The 20,000-nt window shown below is 41.3% G+C and overlaps 1 protein-coding gene across 4 annotated transcripts in view; it reads left to right on the top strand.

Moving 5' to 3' along the window:
- The window catches only part of LOC123750108 (optomotor-blind protein), a 354,673-nt gene that overhangs the window by 111,009 nt on the left and 223,664 nt on the right, over positions 1-20,000 (top strand). For 2 of the 4 annotated variants that reach the window (XM_069305473.1, XM_069305472.1), the window contains exons 2-4: positions 2,708-2,821; positions 3,140-3,253; positions 8,424-8,577. In XM_069305473.1, the coding sequence (XP_069161574.1) occupies positions 2,708-2,821; positions 3,140-3,253; positions 8,424-8,577 (382 nt within the window). The remainder of the gene's footprint in view (positions 1-2,707; positions 2,822-3,139; positions 3,254-8,423; positions 8,578-20,000) is intronic. The other 2 variants (XM_069305475.1, XM_069305474.1) reach the window with 2 other exon arrangements.

Genomic DNA, 20,000 nt, shown 5'->3' with positions numbered 1-20,000 from the left:
GTAAGAAGCAACAGAAAAATAATAATGCATTTTATACTAAATTATATCTGAGAATTTGGACATATTCAGTTTCCAGTTATTGAGATGTGTTATCTAACCTTTTGCCCGAAACGCTATGCGTGCTAGCGGCTTTACAAGATTGTAAATTCGACTTAAATTCTATGTTCTCTGTTAACCCCCCAATGTACCTTCTTGTATATATATATATATATATATATATATATATATATATATATATATATATATATATATATATATATATATATATATATATATATATTTATATATAAATAAATAAAATAAATAAATATATTGTTATTAATGTTGTCGATAATATTATCATTAGTAACAGTATTTGTTGACGTATAAGACGCAGTAAATTTACAAGGATTTTTTTTGGAGTTTCATCATATTTAAAGTTGGTTTTGTAAGGAATACGTATGTTTTTTGTGTATGTAAATAAATGTATATTGTGTATGTAAATAAATGTATATTGGGTTGTGGTGGAGCAAACGCTTACATGCTGCCCGCTGGCAAACACATTAATATTATTTACGATTCAATTCAATTTCTTTCTTTATTATGCACCCCATACCCATCCCGTGGGCGGGGGTGTAAAGGATTGCAGAGGCACATAATCGGTTCAGGAACTGAATCCTCTAGTTCGTTTAGCTAAGCAAATAACAATTTTTTGACGCTAGTTACAAAATTATTAATGTTATATATACATGTACACATTCTCATACATACATGTACATATATATATACATGTATACAACAGACGATTTCTTACAGAAATCATTTAAACATGTCTTCAGACGCAGGCGATGACTCACAATAACGTGGCTGAAATATGTTGACCAGACCACACACTAGAAGGTGAAGGGACGACGACGTTTCGGTCCGTCCTGGACCATTCTCAAGTCGATTGTGGTCCAATTCACAATTGACAAGTCTCAAGTCAAGTCAGGACAGACCGAAACGTCGTCGTCCCTTCACCTTCTAGTGTGTGGTCTGGTCAACATGTCTTCAGATATTCTTTCGTATCACCTTATTACCTGAGTCAGTGTAGCGTGCTTGCCTGCAAGAGATTCAGGAGTGGGCTTACCTTTCTAAAGCAGGTCTAATCCTGAGGACATTACTATGTATTTTTAATGTATTTTTTACATTATTCAAATAAAATAAGGTGATAATAAAACCCTCTTGATTAATTGCTTTGACTTTTCTTAAATGCATCAATCATTGCTTTGGGAGTTTGTAAGGGATTTGCAGTGTCCATTTGCTTTTAAATCCTTTGAAAATTTTTTAAATTATATTACTTTAAAAATGGGTATAGGACAAAACCATATTAGTGGTATCCTCTTTACAGCTGCACAATTCAATTTAATTTCTTTCTTTATTATGCTCCCCATATCCATCCTGTGGGCGGTGGTGGAAAGGGGTTACAGGTCCAGGAACTGAACCCCATAGTTCATTAGCTAAGCAAGTGACAATCTTTAGAAGCTAGGTACACAATTGTTAATGTTACATTCACATGTATATATATATACAATCATTAACACAAATACATCTACATATCAATTATCTTTATATATCACAAGTATTAAACCATTATGTGCCTCTGTAACCTTGTAAACTACCGCCCAGGGGATGAGTTTGGGGTCCACCACCGCCCACGGGATGGGTATGGGGTCCACCACCACCCACGGGATGGGTATGGGGTCCACCACCGCCCAGGGGATGAGTTTGGGGTCCACCACCGCCCACGGGATGGGTATGGGGTCCACCACCGCCCACGGGATGAGTTTGGGGTCCACCACCGCCCACGGGATGAGTTTGGGGTCCACCACCGCCCACGGGATGAGTTTGGGGTCCACCACCGCCCACGGGATGGGTATGGGATCCACCACCGCCCACGGGATGAGTTTGGGGTCCACCACCGCCCACGGGATGAGTATGGGGTCCTCCACCACCCACTGGATGGGTATGGGGTCCACCACCACCCACGGGATGAGTTTGGGGTCCACCACCACCCACTGGATGGGTATGGGGTCCACCACCGCCCACGGGATGAGTTTGGGGTCCACCACCGCCCACGGGATGAGTTTGGGGTCCACCACTACCCACTGGATGGGTATGGGGTCCACCACCGCCCACGGGATGAGTTTGGGGTCCACCACCACCCACTGGATGGGTATGGGGTCCACCACCGCCCACGGGATGAGTATGGGGTCCACCACCGCCCACGGGATGAGTTTGGGGTCCACCACCACCCACTGGATGGGTATGGGGTCCACCACCGCGCACGGGATGAGTTTGGGGTCCACCACCGCCCACTGGATGGGTATGGGGCACTTAATGAATGAACAAACCCGATTTTACAGCTACAAATGATCTTTGCAAGCTTCCAAAGTCAAGATCAATGAGACGAGAGTTCTTTAAGAGATGTGTGATTCTACCTTAGTCAGAAGACACCATCTAGACTCTTAAGAGTCTAGACGATGCCATTCAAACCACCGAATTCATATGTATAAGGGATACGTGTACAAGGAACATGTATTCATAATTCAGAATTGTATTCATAATTCATAAAGGTACCTATATCACACATTCTCTTATCGTTGTTTAATTTTTTTCATGTAGGTATCTTTAAATATTCATGATATCCTTCAGTATCTGTCTTGACAAAAACTTCGTATTTTTTCAGGCAAATGTTTCCTCAGGTGAAATTTAGAGTCTCCGGACTTGACCCCAAGGCGAAGTACATCCTCCTACTAGACATCGTGGCTGCTGACGACTGTAGATATAAGTTCCACAACAGGTATCAGCAACTACAACCATTTTCAGCAACAAAAGATCACTTCTACGTGTCTCCCCCCATCCCCGATCCTCCTAAAACTTCTATTTTCTGTATTTATGATTACGCCTTGGGTGTGTGGCATCTCCGGCTTCCCGTCTTCTTTCTCGCAATGCTTCCTGTTTTCTTTGTTACTTTTATTTTTTTTTGGCGCTGACTATCTTATTTTATTTATTATGCTCCGCCTCAATATTTGTCCTTATTTCTCCTGCTTTGGTAACCCCTATGTTTATTTTCATCACTGTCATATATTCTATCAAAGGTCTGTTATTATTCTTGCAGACGTATGTTTCCTGCCTACAAAGTTCGGGTCTCAGGGCTTGACAAAAAAGCCAAATACATCTTACTTATGGACATCGTAGCAGCTGATGATTGCCGCTATAAATTTCACAACAGGTATTGTTCTAGAGACCCCAGGTTAATTAATTGTTCTAGAGACCCCCAGGTTAATTAATTGTTCTAGAGACCCCAGGTTAATTAATTGTTCTAGAGACCCCAGGTTAATTAATTGTTCTAGAGACCCCAGGTTAATTAATTGTTCTAGAGACCCCCCAGGTTAATTAATTGTTCTAGAGACCCCAGGTTAATTAATTGTTCTAGAGACCCCAGGTTGATTCATTGTTCTAGAGACCCCAGGTTTATTCATTGTTCTAGAGACCCCCCCAGACTTGAGTATATATATTGGAGGGTTTGACTCAGTATCCCTTCTTGCAAACCTCCGCCATATAGAGATCCTTATTCAGTAGAGAATGACTTTGTGTATATTACTAAAATCTGATCAGTTGGTCCACTGTATATATATACATATATATATATATGTTTATATATATATATATTTTCTCCATTTCTCTTTGAACCCTTGTTAAGAATGGGTGCTCACGACCCTTCTGAGAACTCGTGGTGTGATCTAGCCGTAGAAGTCTTTAATACCTCAAAACAAAATATTAAGTTACATCATAGACGTCCCTTCCCCCCTCCTTTCCAGCTTACATTGTACACTGAGGTTTGTCACACCTTCACCTGTATTTAAACCTTTGTATTCTATTAGGAGAAATGTTCCGTGCATTAGAGATGGTTTCTCATTTCTGGGGAGAAGCGAAAGAATGATTTATAGAGATGTTCTGGTGGTAGGAATGCCAGATGGGTTATGGAGAGGCCACATGTTAGAAGGTATTTATGATGCCTTCTGCGTCTCCGTTGTTTGGCACAGGGGTATACTGTAGTATGCCTTAGTACACATGCTCAAACAAACATTGATACGTTTTCTTAGATAGGCTCTTAGATTTCTTAGATGAGAACTCTTGGACAAGTATTAAGACACATTCGCATACCAAAAATAAGCATTGATGCGGATTTCCAGACAGGAGAATGTATACAACGCCATACACTGTAGTTTTTAAATATGAGATTTTCCGTGACATTTGCTTCATAATGTATTTTGGTCATAGGTTAAATAACATGTTCAAGCATCCGCGTGATTCTGCTGGTAACATCTCTCTGAAATCTCTAGTTTTTAGACGTTAGTCAAAACTGATTCTGGCTTCATGTTCCCCTCGTAATATACCAACGGAACTGTACTTCATTCCACGGCCACTCAAGTTGCTACGATAGCTACGGTGCCAGTTGCTACGATAACTGCGATCCTTAACCCTTGCCCCCACATCTCACACCTGACCAACCTACCACCCAGGACTTCCTTACTCTAGTAGTACCCCATCAAAGCACCCGAACCGAACCGTCTTCCAGTAAGATGAATGCGACTTTCTTACGCTCCGCTAAGTTGACAGTTGACTTAAACTCGTCAAGTTACCTATATGGATTAACAGATTCGTTGAAAGGGATTGGTTCATAACATATAGAGACGTTTGAAATTACTTATTAGGAGTTGAATGAGGTTTGTGAAGCCTCAGCCAGAGTTCATTGAGATTCCTGAAGGCACAGCTGGAGTTAGTTCAGGTTCCTGAGGCTTATTAAGACACTTTCAGCCTGACAGGAGACTGGTGTAATTCCTTAAATCGTGTCTGCAAATAGGCATAACTCCTCACTGTACGTCAGGAGTCGGTCTTAGCTCCTATGGACGCTTGAGAAGCTTATCGTTACTTAACAAGCCGTCCTTAGCTCATAAAAAAACTTAAAAATTTTGGTCTTTGCTCCTTAAGATGCTTTTTAAGTTAGTCTTAGCTTCTAAAGGCACTTTTTAAGCTGGTCTTGGTGAATAAAGAGGCTTTTAAGCCGATCTCAGCTTCCAGAGACGCTTTTTAAGCTTTTCTTAGTTCCTAAAGACGCTTTTTAACTGGTATTAACTCCAAACACGTGTAGGAAGCTGGGCTTAGCTCATAAAGAGAATTGAGAAACTGGTCTTAGTTCATCAAGATGTTTATGAAGCTGGTCTTAGCTTCTAAAGACCCTGTTCAAGCTGGTCCTAGGTTCTAAAGACGCTTTTTAAGCTGGTTTTATGCCTAAAGATGCATTTTAAGCTGACCTTAAGTTCTACAGACGTTTTTTAAGCTGGTATTATGCCTGAAGACGCTTTTTAAGCTGGTCTTATCATCCTCAATCCTCAAAGACGTATCATATGCTGGTCATAGGTCCTAAAGACGCTAGGGAAGGAAACTTGCGACTTAATCCACGTAGAAACCCGGTTTTGACGACAACATTGGAAACGAATCACAATCTCAGAAGGCTCCTTGAATGCTGTTCAGACCTCCTGTCGGAAGGAGCCAGAACGGGAGAAAAGACGCCCCCCGAAGACGCTCCTGTGCTCACTCTCGGAGACCCAAGTGTGCATGACAGTCTTTTTGATTTCCTGCAGTTATTATTTCATTACTTTTTCTCGCATGTGCAGAAACTCATACTTCCCCTCCACCCCCCACTCCCCCCCCACAGTAGTTAGTGAAGCTCTGTAACACTCCCCTGTCCATGCACTAGTTGCCTGTCACCCTCATAACTGTAGACTGAGGCAAGCTCTCAGTTCATATATATATATATATATATATATATATATATATATATATATATATATATATATATATATATATATATATATATATATATATATGTCGTACCTAGTAGCCAGAACGCACTTCTTAGCCTACTATGCAAGGCCCGATTTGCCTAATAAGCCAAGTTTTCATGAATTAATGTTTTTTCGACTACCTAACCTACCTAACCTAACCTAACCTAACTTTTTCGGCTACCTAACCTAACCTAACCTATGAAGATAGGTTAGGTTAGGTAGGGTTGGTTAGGTTCGGTCATATATCTACGTTAATTTTAACTCCAGTAAAAAAAATTGACCTCATACTTAATGAAATGGGTAGCTTTATCATTTCGTAAGAAAAAATTAGAGAAAATATAATAATTCAGGAAAACTTGGCTTATTAGGTAAATCGGGCCTTGCATAGTAGGCTAAGAAGTGCGTTCTGGCTACTAGGTACGACACATATATATATATATATATATATATATATATATATATATATATATATATATATATATATATATATATATATATATTGCATGTTACTGACACAATCAACATGTGAATCCGGAGATGTTTTATGTTAATATATATATATATATATATATATATATATATATATATATATATATATATATATATATATATATATATATATATATATTAAAATATATAAATATATATCTATAATATATAAATAAATATATATATATATATATATATATATATATATATATATTATATATATATATATATATATATATATATATATAAAATATATATATATATATATATATATATATATATATATATATATATATATATATATATATATATATATATATATATATATATATATATATTAGGAAGTATAGTAAATGGTCCATTGCGGGCGGTAAAAGGTCAAGTGGAAGATGGTTATTTAGTCAACTTGGTGAGAAATATTTAACTTGGTGTTTGGGTCAGCAGTAATAACTTAGCCTTGTAAAGTGAGTGGCTGACCTACCTGCTGACGACACTCTAACTTGCTGTATTGCTTACCAAATGTAATTGAACTTCAGAAATAGTTTTGTTTAGCTATTGATGAAAACATTCAGTCAATTTAAAATAATAATTATAGTAATAATAATAATACAAATTACAAAATTAATGGAAAACGTTATATATACACCGAGATATGTATATGTTATCTCGGTGTGTATATACAATATAAGCTTACTTTTTATCTGAACTTTGTTCATTAGCAAAGAATTCTTGCTGCTTGATGAGTTGTTGTTGTTGTTTTAGATTTAGCTACTCACAACGAAGTGTCCATGTAGCACGGGCTATGGCGAGCCCGTTGATGAGTGTGTGGTGGCCTTAATAACCCCCCTCGCGGTAGTTAGGCACTTAGCCAAACACCAAACCAAGCAGCATTCATGCTGGTTATAAATAAAGTCTCATTGCTCAGAAAAGATTATGGGCTATTGATGCCCGTGCTACCTCTTGGGTGGCTTAATCTTTATCAATCAAAATAGAGACGAGACCAAACAGGCTAAATTAACTCCCAGACTTACGCAGGCGTTAGTCTGCGTAAGTCTAACCAAGCAAGCATGGGACTTGCAAGACATCAACTCTAGGAAGGAAATGCCACGCGTAACATCTTGGCCTTTAAGTTGAGACAGTAGAGAAGGAGCTGTCCTCGCCAGGGTCATTAGTACCTCATAGTTTGAGATACTAATGCTTGCTGAGGTACTGGCCCGTTGCGGTACTGGGTAGTTCATAATCTGTGAACTTCCGTGAACTTGTGGTACAATTATTGGTGGGAATTATTTTCCGGTGAAGGTTCAGATGTTGGTTGTGTCGTAATAAATAACACATTATGTTTATTACTGCAATTATCCCCCCTTATATTCAATTCTCAACATTTCAGAGCCCTTTATTTTTATCCATAATGTAGGGTTTATTGAATAATTGCACAAGTTTATATATATATATAAACGTATATGTGTATATACAAAAGAATGGGGGTGGTAGGAGAAGAAAATATTAATGTGTTCAGTGAGAATCCACAAGGTCTTCTCTGAATACTCTTTATTTTCTTCTCCGAGGCTGTGGGTCCCCCACAAAAATTTCACCATAGATGGTACCCTCACAACTTTTATATATATATATATATATATATATATATATATATATATATATATATATATATATATATATATATATATATATATATTATATATATATATGTATATATATATATATAATATATATATATATATAATATATATATATATATATATATATATATATATATATATATATATATATATATATATATATATATATATATATATATATTTATTTATTTATTTATATATATAGATAATTAGATTTTGTGTATTAATAATAAGCTGAAGGATAGCTTAGGAACTTGAAAAAGACGTTAAGATCATTTAGGTGTACTAGAAACAGTGTAATACTTTGCTCTTCGTCATAAAGAATAATAGTTTACATTGTGTGGTAGATGGAGGGTGAAGGCCCCCTCCTCCCTGCAGGTGAAGGGCAGCCACTTGACTGACTCTTCCTTGGTCTCTCCTGCAGCCGGTGGATGGTCGCAGGCAAGGCTGACCCAGAGATGCCCAAGAGAATGTACATCCACCCTGACAGCCCGGCCACCGGGGAACAGTGGATGCAGAAGGTCGTCTCTTTTCACAAGTTAAAGCTCACCAATAACATCTCTGATAAACACGGATTTGTAAGTATATATTCCTTCATAGTCACCTTATAGAGGCGTTGTTTTTGTTGCTATTTATTTTTGTTGCTTATGTCTTGTCTTGTTAATGTTGAGACGCTGGGCCCATTGTGACGGCTTACGTGTGAGTGGGAGTTCCCGGGTAATGCTAAATTGGTTAGACTTACTGGCAAGGATTGCGGCTTAGCAGCCAAATTTATCTGGTCTTGGAATAGTTTTTCATCTCAGTACAGCTTTAATAATTAGCGTTTCTCGGTTTTAGTGCTTCAACAAAGGAAAACATTTACAAATTCTAAGGTCTGAGGTCCTTATGTCATCTTATTATGTTCAAAGAGCCGGCAACTCACAAGGTTTTGACTTAAGAGTGGGAAGGCTGCGTACATGTTACAGCTGTAACTTATGACCACAACCTTCAGTCTGGACTTCGAACTGAGGAACTTCATCCTGACCTCAGCATTAAACTCGCGTATAGCCCCGAGATCAATACTTTGCCTGACCTTAAGATCGAGCCATTACTTTATCTCCAGATCTACTCATTGCTTGACCTCGAGATTAACCCTTTCCTTCGCCTCGAGTTCGACCCATTACTTAGTCTTGAGATGAACCCATTGCTTCGCCTCGAGTTCGACCTATTGCTTGACCATACTTAGGTTTTATGATCGAATTCCTTCTCCTGCCTCAGGAGAGGCTTCTAGAGATTGAGGTTGGGAGTCAGGAGCATTACCGGACTTGTTGGGGAACCAAAAATGGACAGATGGGGTTGGCGATTTTCTCAATTTAGTTTGATAATAGTTAGGGGAAAACCACACTATCTGGGTAATTGACAGTACCACAGAAGCTCTTCAGTGCAACAATATTATACAAACCGAAACAGCTGAAAGGCATATGCAAGGCTGCAATGTTGATGTAATAAAATGTTGGTGTGTTAAACATCTTTCCTGAGTTAATAACTCACGTTAGAGTTACAACATTCCATATTTTGCAAGTGAACAATTAATGTTTGTCATGTATCACTCAGTATTTCACATCGAAACTACATTGCTCTGTATTATACAATACCGTCAGATTTCATTACAGACCAGTAAACTCGTACAGTGATATCGGCCCTAGTGATATCCCAGACAGGCGAAAGGGCCAGTCAGTCACCTGTCTGCTAGATGATAAATTTATATCATCCAGTCAACGATTATAGATGAGTTCATTTTAATCAATCACCTGCATGTCTCAGTGCCGGGCACTAGGCTATCAAAAACAGAACAATATAAGTCAATCAACACATTCGTGGTATAATTCTATTATACATCAAATCTTATACATTTGTGTAAATAATGTATTGAGGTGAAGCAGCCTAAGCACACGCTCAGAACATTGTGTACACGCTCAGAACATTGTGTACACGCTCAGAACATTGTGTACACGCTCAGAACATTGTGTACACGCTCAGAACATTGTGTACACGCTCAGAACATTGTGTACACGCTCAGAACATTGTGTACACTCTCAGAACATTGTGTACACGCTCAGAACATTGTGTACACGCTCAGAACATTGTGTACACGCTCAGAACATTGTGTACACGCTCAGAACATTGTGTACACGCTCAGAACATTGTGTACACGCTCAGAACATTGTGTACACTCTCAGAACATTGTGTACACGCTCAGAACATTGTGTACACGCTCAGAACATTGTGTACACGCTCAGAACATTGTGTACACGCTCAGAACATTGTGTACACGCTCAGAACATTGTGTACACGCTCAGAACATTGTGTACACGCTCAGAACATTGTGTACACGCTCAGAACATTGTGTACACGCTCAGAACATTGTGTACACTCTCAGAACATTGTGTACACGCTCAGAACATTGTGTACACGCTCAGAACATTGTGTACACGCTCAGAACATTGTGTACACGCTCAGAACATTGTGTAAACGCTCAGAACATTGTGTACACGCTCAGAACATTGTGCACACGCTCAGAACATTGTGTACACTCTCAGAACATTGTGTACACGCTCAGAACATTGTGTACACGCTCAGAACATTGTGTACACGCTCAGAACATTGTGTACACGCTCAGAACATTGTGTACACGCTCAGAACATTGTGTTTACGCTCAGAACATTGTGTACACGCTCAGAACATTGTCTACACGCTCAGAACATTGTGTACACTCTCAGAACATTGTGTACACGCTCAGAACATTGTCTACACGCTCAGAACATTGTGTACACCCATCAGAACAGCGTAGAACCCAGCTGTTGTTTTAGATTCAGCTACTGGGATAAACAATTCCAAGTAGCACGGGCTATGGTGAGCCCATAGTGGACTTACCTGGCACAGGAGCGGGGCTGTAACTGGTCGAGAACCCAGCGATTCACAGGTTATTAGTCTGCAGCTCGGTATGCGGGTACCCCGCCCGGAGAGAGGTGTGGCAGGAGCCTGTAGCCACACCATGTTGAACTGGGTACCCACATCTCGTTTCCCATTGTGTGTGGGGCATGTCTCCCTCGTTTTCTGTTGTGCGGTGCTTGTCCCTACATGGGACCTGTGCCTACGTACATCCTCATCCCAGCGGAGGAGAATAGTTAATATCTTGTAATGAATCGCGCGTACTGGGGCCTTTGTGGACGGTAATAGGATTGGTGTAGCGATTTGTATGTAGCCGTTTATGAATGGTGGAGATGTTGGGAGGTGCGCGCGCACCCTGCCAAGCGGAACCGCGGGAAGGCCAACTATTGGAGCTTATATTCAGTTAGTAAGAGCTCTCTCTCATATATTTGGCAACAATATTGATAATATTGACAATGATAATAATACTGATAATGTTGGCAATGATAATATTGATAATATTGGCAATGATAATATTGATAATATTGGCAATGATAATAATAGTGATAATATTGGCATTGATAATATTGATAATATTGGCAATGCTAATATTGATAATATTGACAATGATAATATTGATAATATTGGCAATGCTAATATTGATAATATTGACAGTGATAATAATACTGATAATATAGGCAGTGATAATAATACTGATCATATAGGCAGTGATAATATTGGCAATGATAATATTGATAATATTGGCAATGATAATAATAGTGATAATATTGGCAATGATAATAATAGTGATAATATTGTCAATGATAATAATATTTATAATTGAAACACTATTTTTACTTATAATATAGATTATGGTATTAGTGATGCCAATAATATAATAACAGAAAAATGTTAATAATAACACTTGATAATAATAATAATAATAATAATAATAATAATAATAATAATAATACTAATAAGCGTACACAACATATCTGTCATTGGGTGTCGTTGAAGCACAACACGGAAACAAATATTACGTTGATACAATAGTACTGTAATCACTAGCCAATAACAATAATTAGAAGGAGCAGCAAACCACGAATGAACCAAGAACCAGCCGACAAGCCCCAGGCTAGGAGCCTGGAGCCAGATTCACGAAGCAGCTACGCAAGTACTTACGAACCTGTACATCTTTTCTCGATCTTTGGCGGCTTTGTTTCCAATTATTAAACAGTAATGAGCTCCGAAGCGCCAGGAGGCTGTTTATAACAATAACAACATTTGATTGGGAAGTTTTCATGCTTTTAAACTGTTTAATAAATGTAACCAAAGCCGTCAAAGATTGAGGAAAGATGTACAGGTTCGTAAGTGCTGGCGTAACTGCTTCGTGAATCTGGGCCCTGGTCTCAAGCGTGGCGGGAAGGAGCGTGGCGGCTGGGAGCATCCATCAGGCAGTCGGCCAATCAGCTACTAGGAAGCCTCGTGAGCGGTAATCATCCTCCCTCACCTTGCCGCTCAAGCGTCGCCTTAGAATCCGGACTCAGCCTGCGTTAATGGCCGGATCAGATAACACCCCAAACCTCGCTATCCGGGACTCACGCACTTTGTCCCGGGGGAGTCCCGAGGTCCGCTCCTTCGCCACCGTCGCCAACCACACACTCCTATTTTTTTTAATCCATGGGAAAATGTTGCCTTCGGAAACGAAGACCTTTTGAGCAATGGCTGCGAACAAGGGAGGCGGCAAACAGGTTGGGACATTAACGAGGTGGTTCTATAGTTAATATGCAAATCAGTCATGCTTGTTAACCGCTGGGCCGGATCACGGAAAGTGAAGGATTCGCGGAGGTGGGCGGACGGGGCTGTAGAAGGGGGGGGGGGTGCTGGAGGAGGTGGAGAAGGGGGGGGGGGAGGAGGGGTGGAGGCCGCCCTGCCCAGCGCTGGTGATTTAGAGTCGTGTTGGGCTCCGCTGAACGAGAGGGTAAACACGAGGCTGTTAACCATGGAGCTTGTTCTTAATTTGTTAACCTTATTATTTTACTTAGAGCCGAGCGAGGAGAGCAAAGGTTTCTTCACGCGAATGATGGCGGAGGAACACCTTGCCTGCCCCTCTTGCCTTGTACCCCTGCTTGTGTACTGTCACTCTGTACACACACACACACACACACACACACACACACACACACACACACACACACACACACACACACACACACTCACACACACACACACACACACACACACACACACACACATACATACACACATACAGTGCTTGCATGTGCACCTCACCTGACGTGTGTATGTATTCACCACTAGTAATGTATTAGCTCTGAAGATAACATATGTGAGATGATATATCGCTCAGAGAAAGTCAATTAACGTTGGAGAAATCATCTATTAATTACCTGCATATACGCAACATTTTAAAAGCATTAAGAAATTGTATACACTCAAAGTAAGACCAACATACAGTGGTCATCAGTGAAACATGTTTATGACAAACATATATACCTATACGAGACAATGTCTGTCTGTCCCAAGTTGGAGGACAAACGCTTGCGGCCAAAGGGAAGTCTCACCCAAATTGGCAAAGGGAATGGTCTGGGGTACGGGATGAACATAGGCTGGTTAGGGGTCGCAGGAATTGAAAAGGAAACTATGTGCCAGGGTTATATTCAGACCTCCCATGCGACAATTTTTGTCACTGCCCGCTGGCGACACAGATAGTTTCAAATCAGACTTTTCAAAACCTTTTTTTCTTCTTATAGTAATATGCACCATTATTCACTGATCTCGGAAAGAGTAAGAAAAATATCCTGCTGTCCATAATTTGTCCGTACTGGCATAAAATAGACGCTTCTTTCTGAGAATAATACGGTAACTTCTCGAATTTAGCATTTTTCTCGTATTTCACACCATCCACACATTAGGCAGTTATAGTTTCATATGAGAGAGACAGACTGAAACAGACAGACATAGAGACAGAGAGAAGCAGAGAGAGACAGAGACAAAGACAGATAGACATAGTCAGAGAAAGAATGGCTCATTAAATCAGATATGTTTCATTGGATCGGTAAACCCACTTACTTGGATAACTGTGGTAATTCTAGAGCTACTCAAGCTAATTCTAATTCTCAAGCTCTAATAGAGCTAATTCTAGACTCAAGACGTTTGAGTCGCATTGTGACCACACTCCTCCTCGTGATGTGTTGGCGGGAGATGTCTTTACATATTTTTAAATTATTATTAATGTGTTAATTTTTTCGTGATTTACACACACACACACACACACACACACACACACACACACACACACACACACACACACACACACACACACACACACACACACACACACACATACACACACACACATGGGAGCCGGTGGCCGAGCGGACAGCACGCTGTACACGTGATCCTGTGGTCCCGGGTTTGATCCCGGGCGCCGGCGAGAAACGATGGGCAGAGTTTCTTTCACCCTATGCTCCTGTTACCTAGCAGTAAATAGGTACCTGGGAGTTAGTCAGCTGTCACGGGCTGCTTCCTGGTAGTGTGTGTGTATGTGTGTGGTGGGGGAAAAAATAGTAGTAGTAGAAACAGATGATTGACTGTTGAGAGGCGGGCCGAAAGAGCAGAGCTCAACCCCCGCAAGCACAACTAGGTGAATACAACTAGGTGAGTACATACACAGGGAGAGAGAAAGATCTGGGGGTTTGCTATCTCACCAGACCTGTCCCCTGAAGCTCTCATAAATAGGATATCATCAGCGCAACCCATCCTCCTGTTTAGACAGTAATTTGTGTAACTATGTGCACCATAGTACAAATATTGACTTACTTAGCAATTAGATAGTAGAATTTGGTACTATTCACTTTATAGTCCGAAAAAATGAAGCTAAAAAAGTAACTTTAGTACTCCTAGGCCTACTATAGCACACATATGTACTATATTTGACCTCAGATATCATGTATTAGGCCTAAGAAGGCTTGGTTAGTTTAGGTTGTCTTTGCAACATCATTAGAAAATCTTTTCCGGTTTGTCCAAATTCAGTAGTACCGATTTCTACTTTTTAATTGCGTTGTACGTCGGTATATGTACTATGGTGCATATGTACGGCGCCTGACAGCTGGGTGGACAGCGCTTCGGATTCGTAGTCCTGAGGTTCCGGGTTCGATCCCCGGTGGAGGCGGAGACAACTGGGCAAAATGTTTCTTTCACTCCGATGCCCCTGTTACCTAGCAGTAAATAGGTACCTGGGAGTTAGACAGCTGCTACGGGCTGCTTCCTGGGGATGTGTAACAAAAAGGAGGTCTGGTCGAGGACCGGGCCGCGGGGACGCTAAGCCCCGAAATCATCTCAAGATAACCTCAAGAAGATGGTCCCCATTGTTAGTTTAAGTACTCTAAGACAGGAGGCTGTGCTGATCAACAGCATATGCCGTATATGATGTTGGCCAACATCAATACTGCCTTTAGTAACTTGTGTAAGGAATCATTTAGAATCTTGTATACCACTTATGTCAGACCAATACTGGAGTATGCAACTCCAGCGTGGAGCCAGTATTAAACCAAATACATGACTAGATTGGAGAAGGTTCAAAGGTATGCCACTAGACTAGTACCCAAGCTGAAGGGCATGAGCTACGAGGAAAGACTACGGGAACTAAACCTCACGTCGCTGGAAGACGGAAGAGTTAGGGGGGACATGATCATCGCATATAAGATTCTCAGAGGAATTGATAGGATAGATAAAGACATTATTTAACACAGGTGGTATACCCAAAAAGTGATACAGGTAGAAAATGAGTCCTCAGATGAGCCATAGAAACGTTAGAAAGAAGTTTTGTAGTGTCAGAGTAGTTAACAGGTGGAATGCACTAGGCCGTGATGTTGTGGAGGCCGACTCCATACGCTGTTTCAAATGAAGAAAGAGCCCAATAGTTGATTGACGGTTGAGAGACGGGACCAAAGAGCGTGAGCTCAACCCCCGCAAGCACAGTTAGCTGAGTACAATTAGGTGAGTACACACACACACACACACACACACACACACACACACACACACACACACACACACACACACACACACACACACACACACACACACACACACACACACACACACCTGCCACGCATTGATTATCAGCTCACTCATTAAACACAGGAATAACTTACACATTAATCTGTAGCTGTCCGTGTACCTGCCAATCTAACTCCGCATCTCCTGAAAACAGCTGGAACATTCTGATCCAGAATATTTGACGCAAGATTTGACTTTGGCTTGTGGAACACGGAGAGTAGTGACGGAACGGCTGGTTGATGAAGTTCCAGTCGTTAATAGTTTCTCGTTGTGACGTTCCAGATAATTCCAGTGGCTGATGGTCTTCCACTGGTAACATTGGTGAAGTTCCACGTTATTACAATGGCTGCATATATCCTTGATTAAGTTATACTCGGTAGCACTACAGCCACGTGACCTCAAAACATTCATCACTACCACACTTGCATCAATACCACACACGCATCAACATCACACACGCATCAACACCACACCCACATCAACACCACACCCACATCAACACCACACCCACATCAACACCACACCCACATCAACACCACACACGCATCAACATCACACACGCATCAACACCACACCCACATCAACACCACACCCACATCAACATCACACCCACATCAACATCACACCCACATCAACACCACATTAAATCACCGCTGCATCTCAACACAAGCATATCACTCCCTATAACCTTTTTATCTCATTCCGTTCCCCCACCATATCCCTCACTCTTCCCTCAACTATCATTCTTCCCCTTACCTCTCTTCCCCCACCTTCCCCGCCCTCCCCACACATCCTCACCTGTTCCCCTCCCCCGCCCTCCCCCAACTATACACACTAAGGCCGGCAGAGGCGCAGTTATTTCACCCCTGAAGTATTAAATATATCCTGCAACATTAAATCTATCAGGGGCGGCGTTGCATGTCTGGGGCGGCTTGTCCCTGCCCGCCCACAAACACAAGACCAATAAGTCTCGTCCTGGCGATGAAGTATGGCCGGTCATAGACTTGCAAAGTGGCTCCAGGATCGCCCTCCTCCTCCTCTTGCTCACCTCTTGTCCACACACGCGCACGCTCTCTCTCTCTCTCTCTCTCTCTCTCTCTCTCTCTCTCTCTCTCTCTCTCTCTCTCTCACTCTCACTCTCACTCTCACTCTCACTCTCACTCTCTCTCTGTCTCTCTCTCTCTGTCTCTCTCTCTCTGTCTCCCCCTCTCTCTCTCTCTCTCTCTCTCTCTCTCTCTCTCTCTCTCTCTCTCTCTCTCTCTCTCTCTCTCTCTCTCTCTCTCTCTCTCTCTCTCTCTCTCTCTCTCTCTCTCTCCACAATCCATCCAACGTTAAGTGGCGGGCTCAGAAGCATGAGTTCAACCCCGGCAAATATAAATTGGTGCGTGTAGATAGGCGACTGTACACCCACACGAAGACTGCCAAATATTCCAGAAAAACATATTCATGTCTTCTTGAGTATTTAAACCAGCTTCGAGATATGGTTACTGGAATTCAATACCAGTAGGTGTAAGGTAATGAAATCGGCAAGAGAGGATGAGAAGCCAGTAAGATAGTACACAATGGAAAGAAACTACCATTCTGAATCAAGTAAGAAAAATTCGAAGTCGATCCCTAGAAGCACACATAAATATAATAACCTCAGTGACATGTTCAAAACTGGAGAACATCAGAACTGAATTCAGACCTGGAATACGCAGCCCCGACACCAAAAGGAAATTGGAAAAGGTACATAAAGCTGCAGCGAGGCTCGTGCCAGAATTAATTATGGAATGAAGTACAAAAAAGACTGAAAGAGCTGCAAATAACGCAAGAAAAGGGGAAGAGGTGATATGATGGAGACAAAATACTAAGGGAAATTGATAGTGAAAAATGAGGAAGTATTTACAGTTAATACCAATACAGAGAGAGATCAGTGGTGGAAGCTAGAGACTGATGGGCCTATAGGGATGTAAGATAAAACTCACCTTGCTTAAAGAAAAATGAAAACGAAAAAGACCATTTGGATGCTGGAAGAGGCAGAAAAGGTACTACAAGAGGTTGCATGGATACCAGAAAAAAGGTGCATGGATACTGGAAGATGCAGCATGGATGCTGTAAAAGGCAGCATATATATATTAGAAGAGGCTGCATGAATGCAACGTTAGGCACTAATTAGAGTCTATAAGTCAACATTACACTTATCTGGAAGCTCTGAGTAATCTGGAAGACTGCAAAAGGTTACTACTGGTATTCCAGCAAGGAGACAGCGTGTCCTGTGAAGTACAGGATAAATAATTATAAATAACACCGTGTAAAATGAGGAGAGTCACCAAGACAGTTCAAGAGAGAGAGAGAGAGAGAGAGAGAGAGAGAGAGAGAGAGAGAGAGAGAGAGACAGAGAGAGAAAGACAGAGAGAGAAAGACAGAGAGAGAGAGACAGAGAGAGAGAGACAGAGAGAGAGAGACAGAGAGAGAGAGAGAGAGAGAGAGAGAGAGAGAGAGAGAGAGAGAGAGAGAGAGAGAGAGAGAGAGAGAGAGAGAGAGAGAGAGAGAGAGAGAGAGAGAGAAAGAGAGAAGGAAATTTTTTTAGCATGGGGTGGGAACAAACAATTTAACATGGGGAAACAGCTTAACACGTGTGAGAACAAAGAGTTGACATGGGTGAGGACAGAACGAGAACTTACTTGGAAATTGGAAACAAAGATGAGTGAGTACTCACCTAGTTGTGCTTGCAGGGGTTGAGTTTTGGCTCTTTGGTCCCGCCTCTCAATCTACTGGTGAACAGATTCTTGAGCTTCTCGAGTTCTATCATATCTACATTTGAAAATGTGTATGGAGTTTGCCTCTACCATATCACTGCCTAATGCATTCCATTTACTAACTACTCTAGTACTCTACTACCCTAGATGAGTGTACTCATCTAGGTGGTACACACACACACACACACACACACACACACACACACACACACACACACACACACACACACACACACACACACACACACACACACACACACACACACATACACACACACACACTCACACACACTCACACACACTCACACACACTCACACACGTCTCCAGGAGGTCTTCACCTTAAAACAAGGAGAAATTTCAGAGATAAGAGAGGGAGTATTTAACCAGGAACCACTGGAAGAGTTTGAGATTACCAGCGGAAAGGATTACCGTAAGGAAGTGTTTATTAGAGTAGGATGTGACAAAGGCTATAGGCCCAGATGGAATCTCCCCTTGGATACTAAAGGAAGGAGCAGAAACACTGTACCTGCCGCTCTCCATAGTGTATAACAAATCACTGGCAACAGGGGAACTGCCAGAAATTTGGAAAGCAGGTAACGTAGTCCCGATATACAAGATAGGGGATAGACAGGAGGCATTGAACTACAGGCCAGTGTTCCTAACCTGCATACCATGCAAGCTGATGGAGAAGATTGTGCGAAGAAAGCTAGTGGAACATCTGGAGCGAAAGAACTTTGTAACACAGCATCAACATGGGTTCAGGGATGGCAGGTCCTGCCTCACAGGGTTAATTGAAATTTACGACCAGGCAACAAAAATCAGGCAAGAAAGAGAGGGGTGGGCAGACTGCATATTTTTGGATTGCCAGAAAGCCTTTGATACAGTACCACACAAGAGGCTAGTGAAAAAGCTGGATATGCAGGCTGGAGTGAAAGGGAATGTACTTCGTTGGATAAGGGAGTATGTAAGCAACAGAAGACAGCGAGTCACTGTGAGGGGTGAAGTCTCAGATTGGCGAGACGTCACCAGTGGAGTCCCGCAGGAGTCAGTTCTTGGACCTATACTGTTTCTGATATATGTAAATGATCTCCCAGAGGGTATAGAATCGTTCCTCTCATTGTTTGCTGATGATGCAAAACTTATCAAGAGGATTAAAACAGAGGAAGATAGTATGAGGCTACAAGACGACCTAGACAGACTGAATGAGTGGTCCAAAAAATGGCTACTAAAGTTCAACCCGAGCAAATGTAAGTTAATGAAAATAGGC

The sequence above is a fragment of the Procambarus clarkii genome, chromosome 55 (assembly GCF_040958095.1).
Source record: "Procambarus clarkii isolate CNS0578487 chromosome 55, FALCON_Pclarkii_2.0, whole genome shotgun sequence".
NCBI classification, from domain to species: domain Eukaryota; kingdom Metazoa; phylum Arthropoda; class Malacostraca; order Decapoda; family Cambaridae; genus Procambarus; species Procambarus clarkii.
The sequence above is the reverse complement of the archived record's forward strand: the minus strand, read 5'-3'. Positions and strand labels throughout refer to the sequence as shown.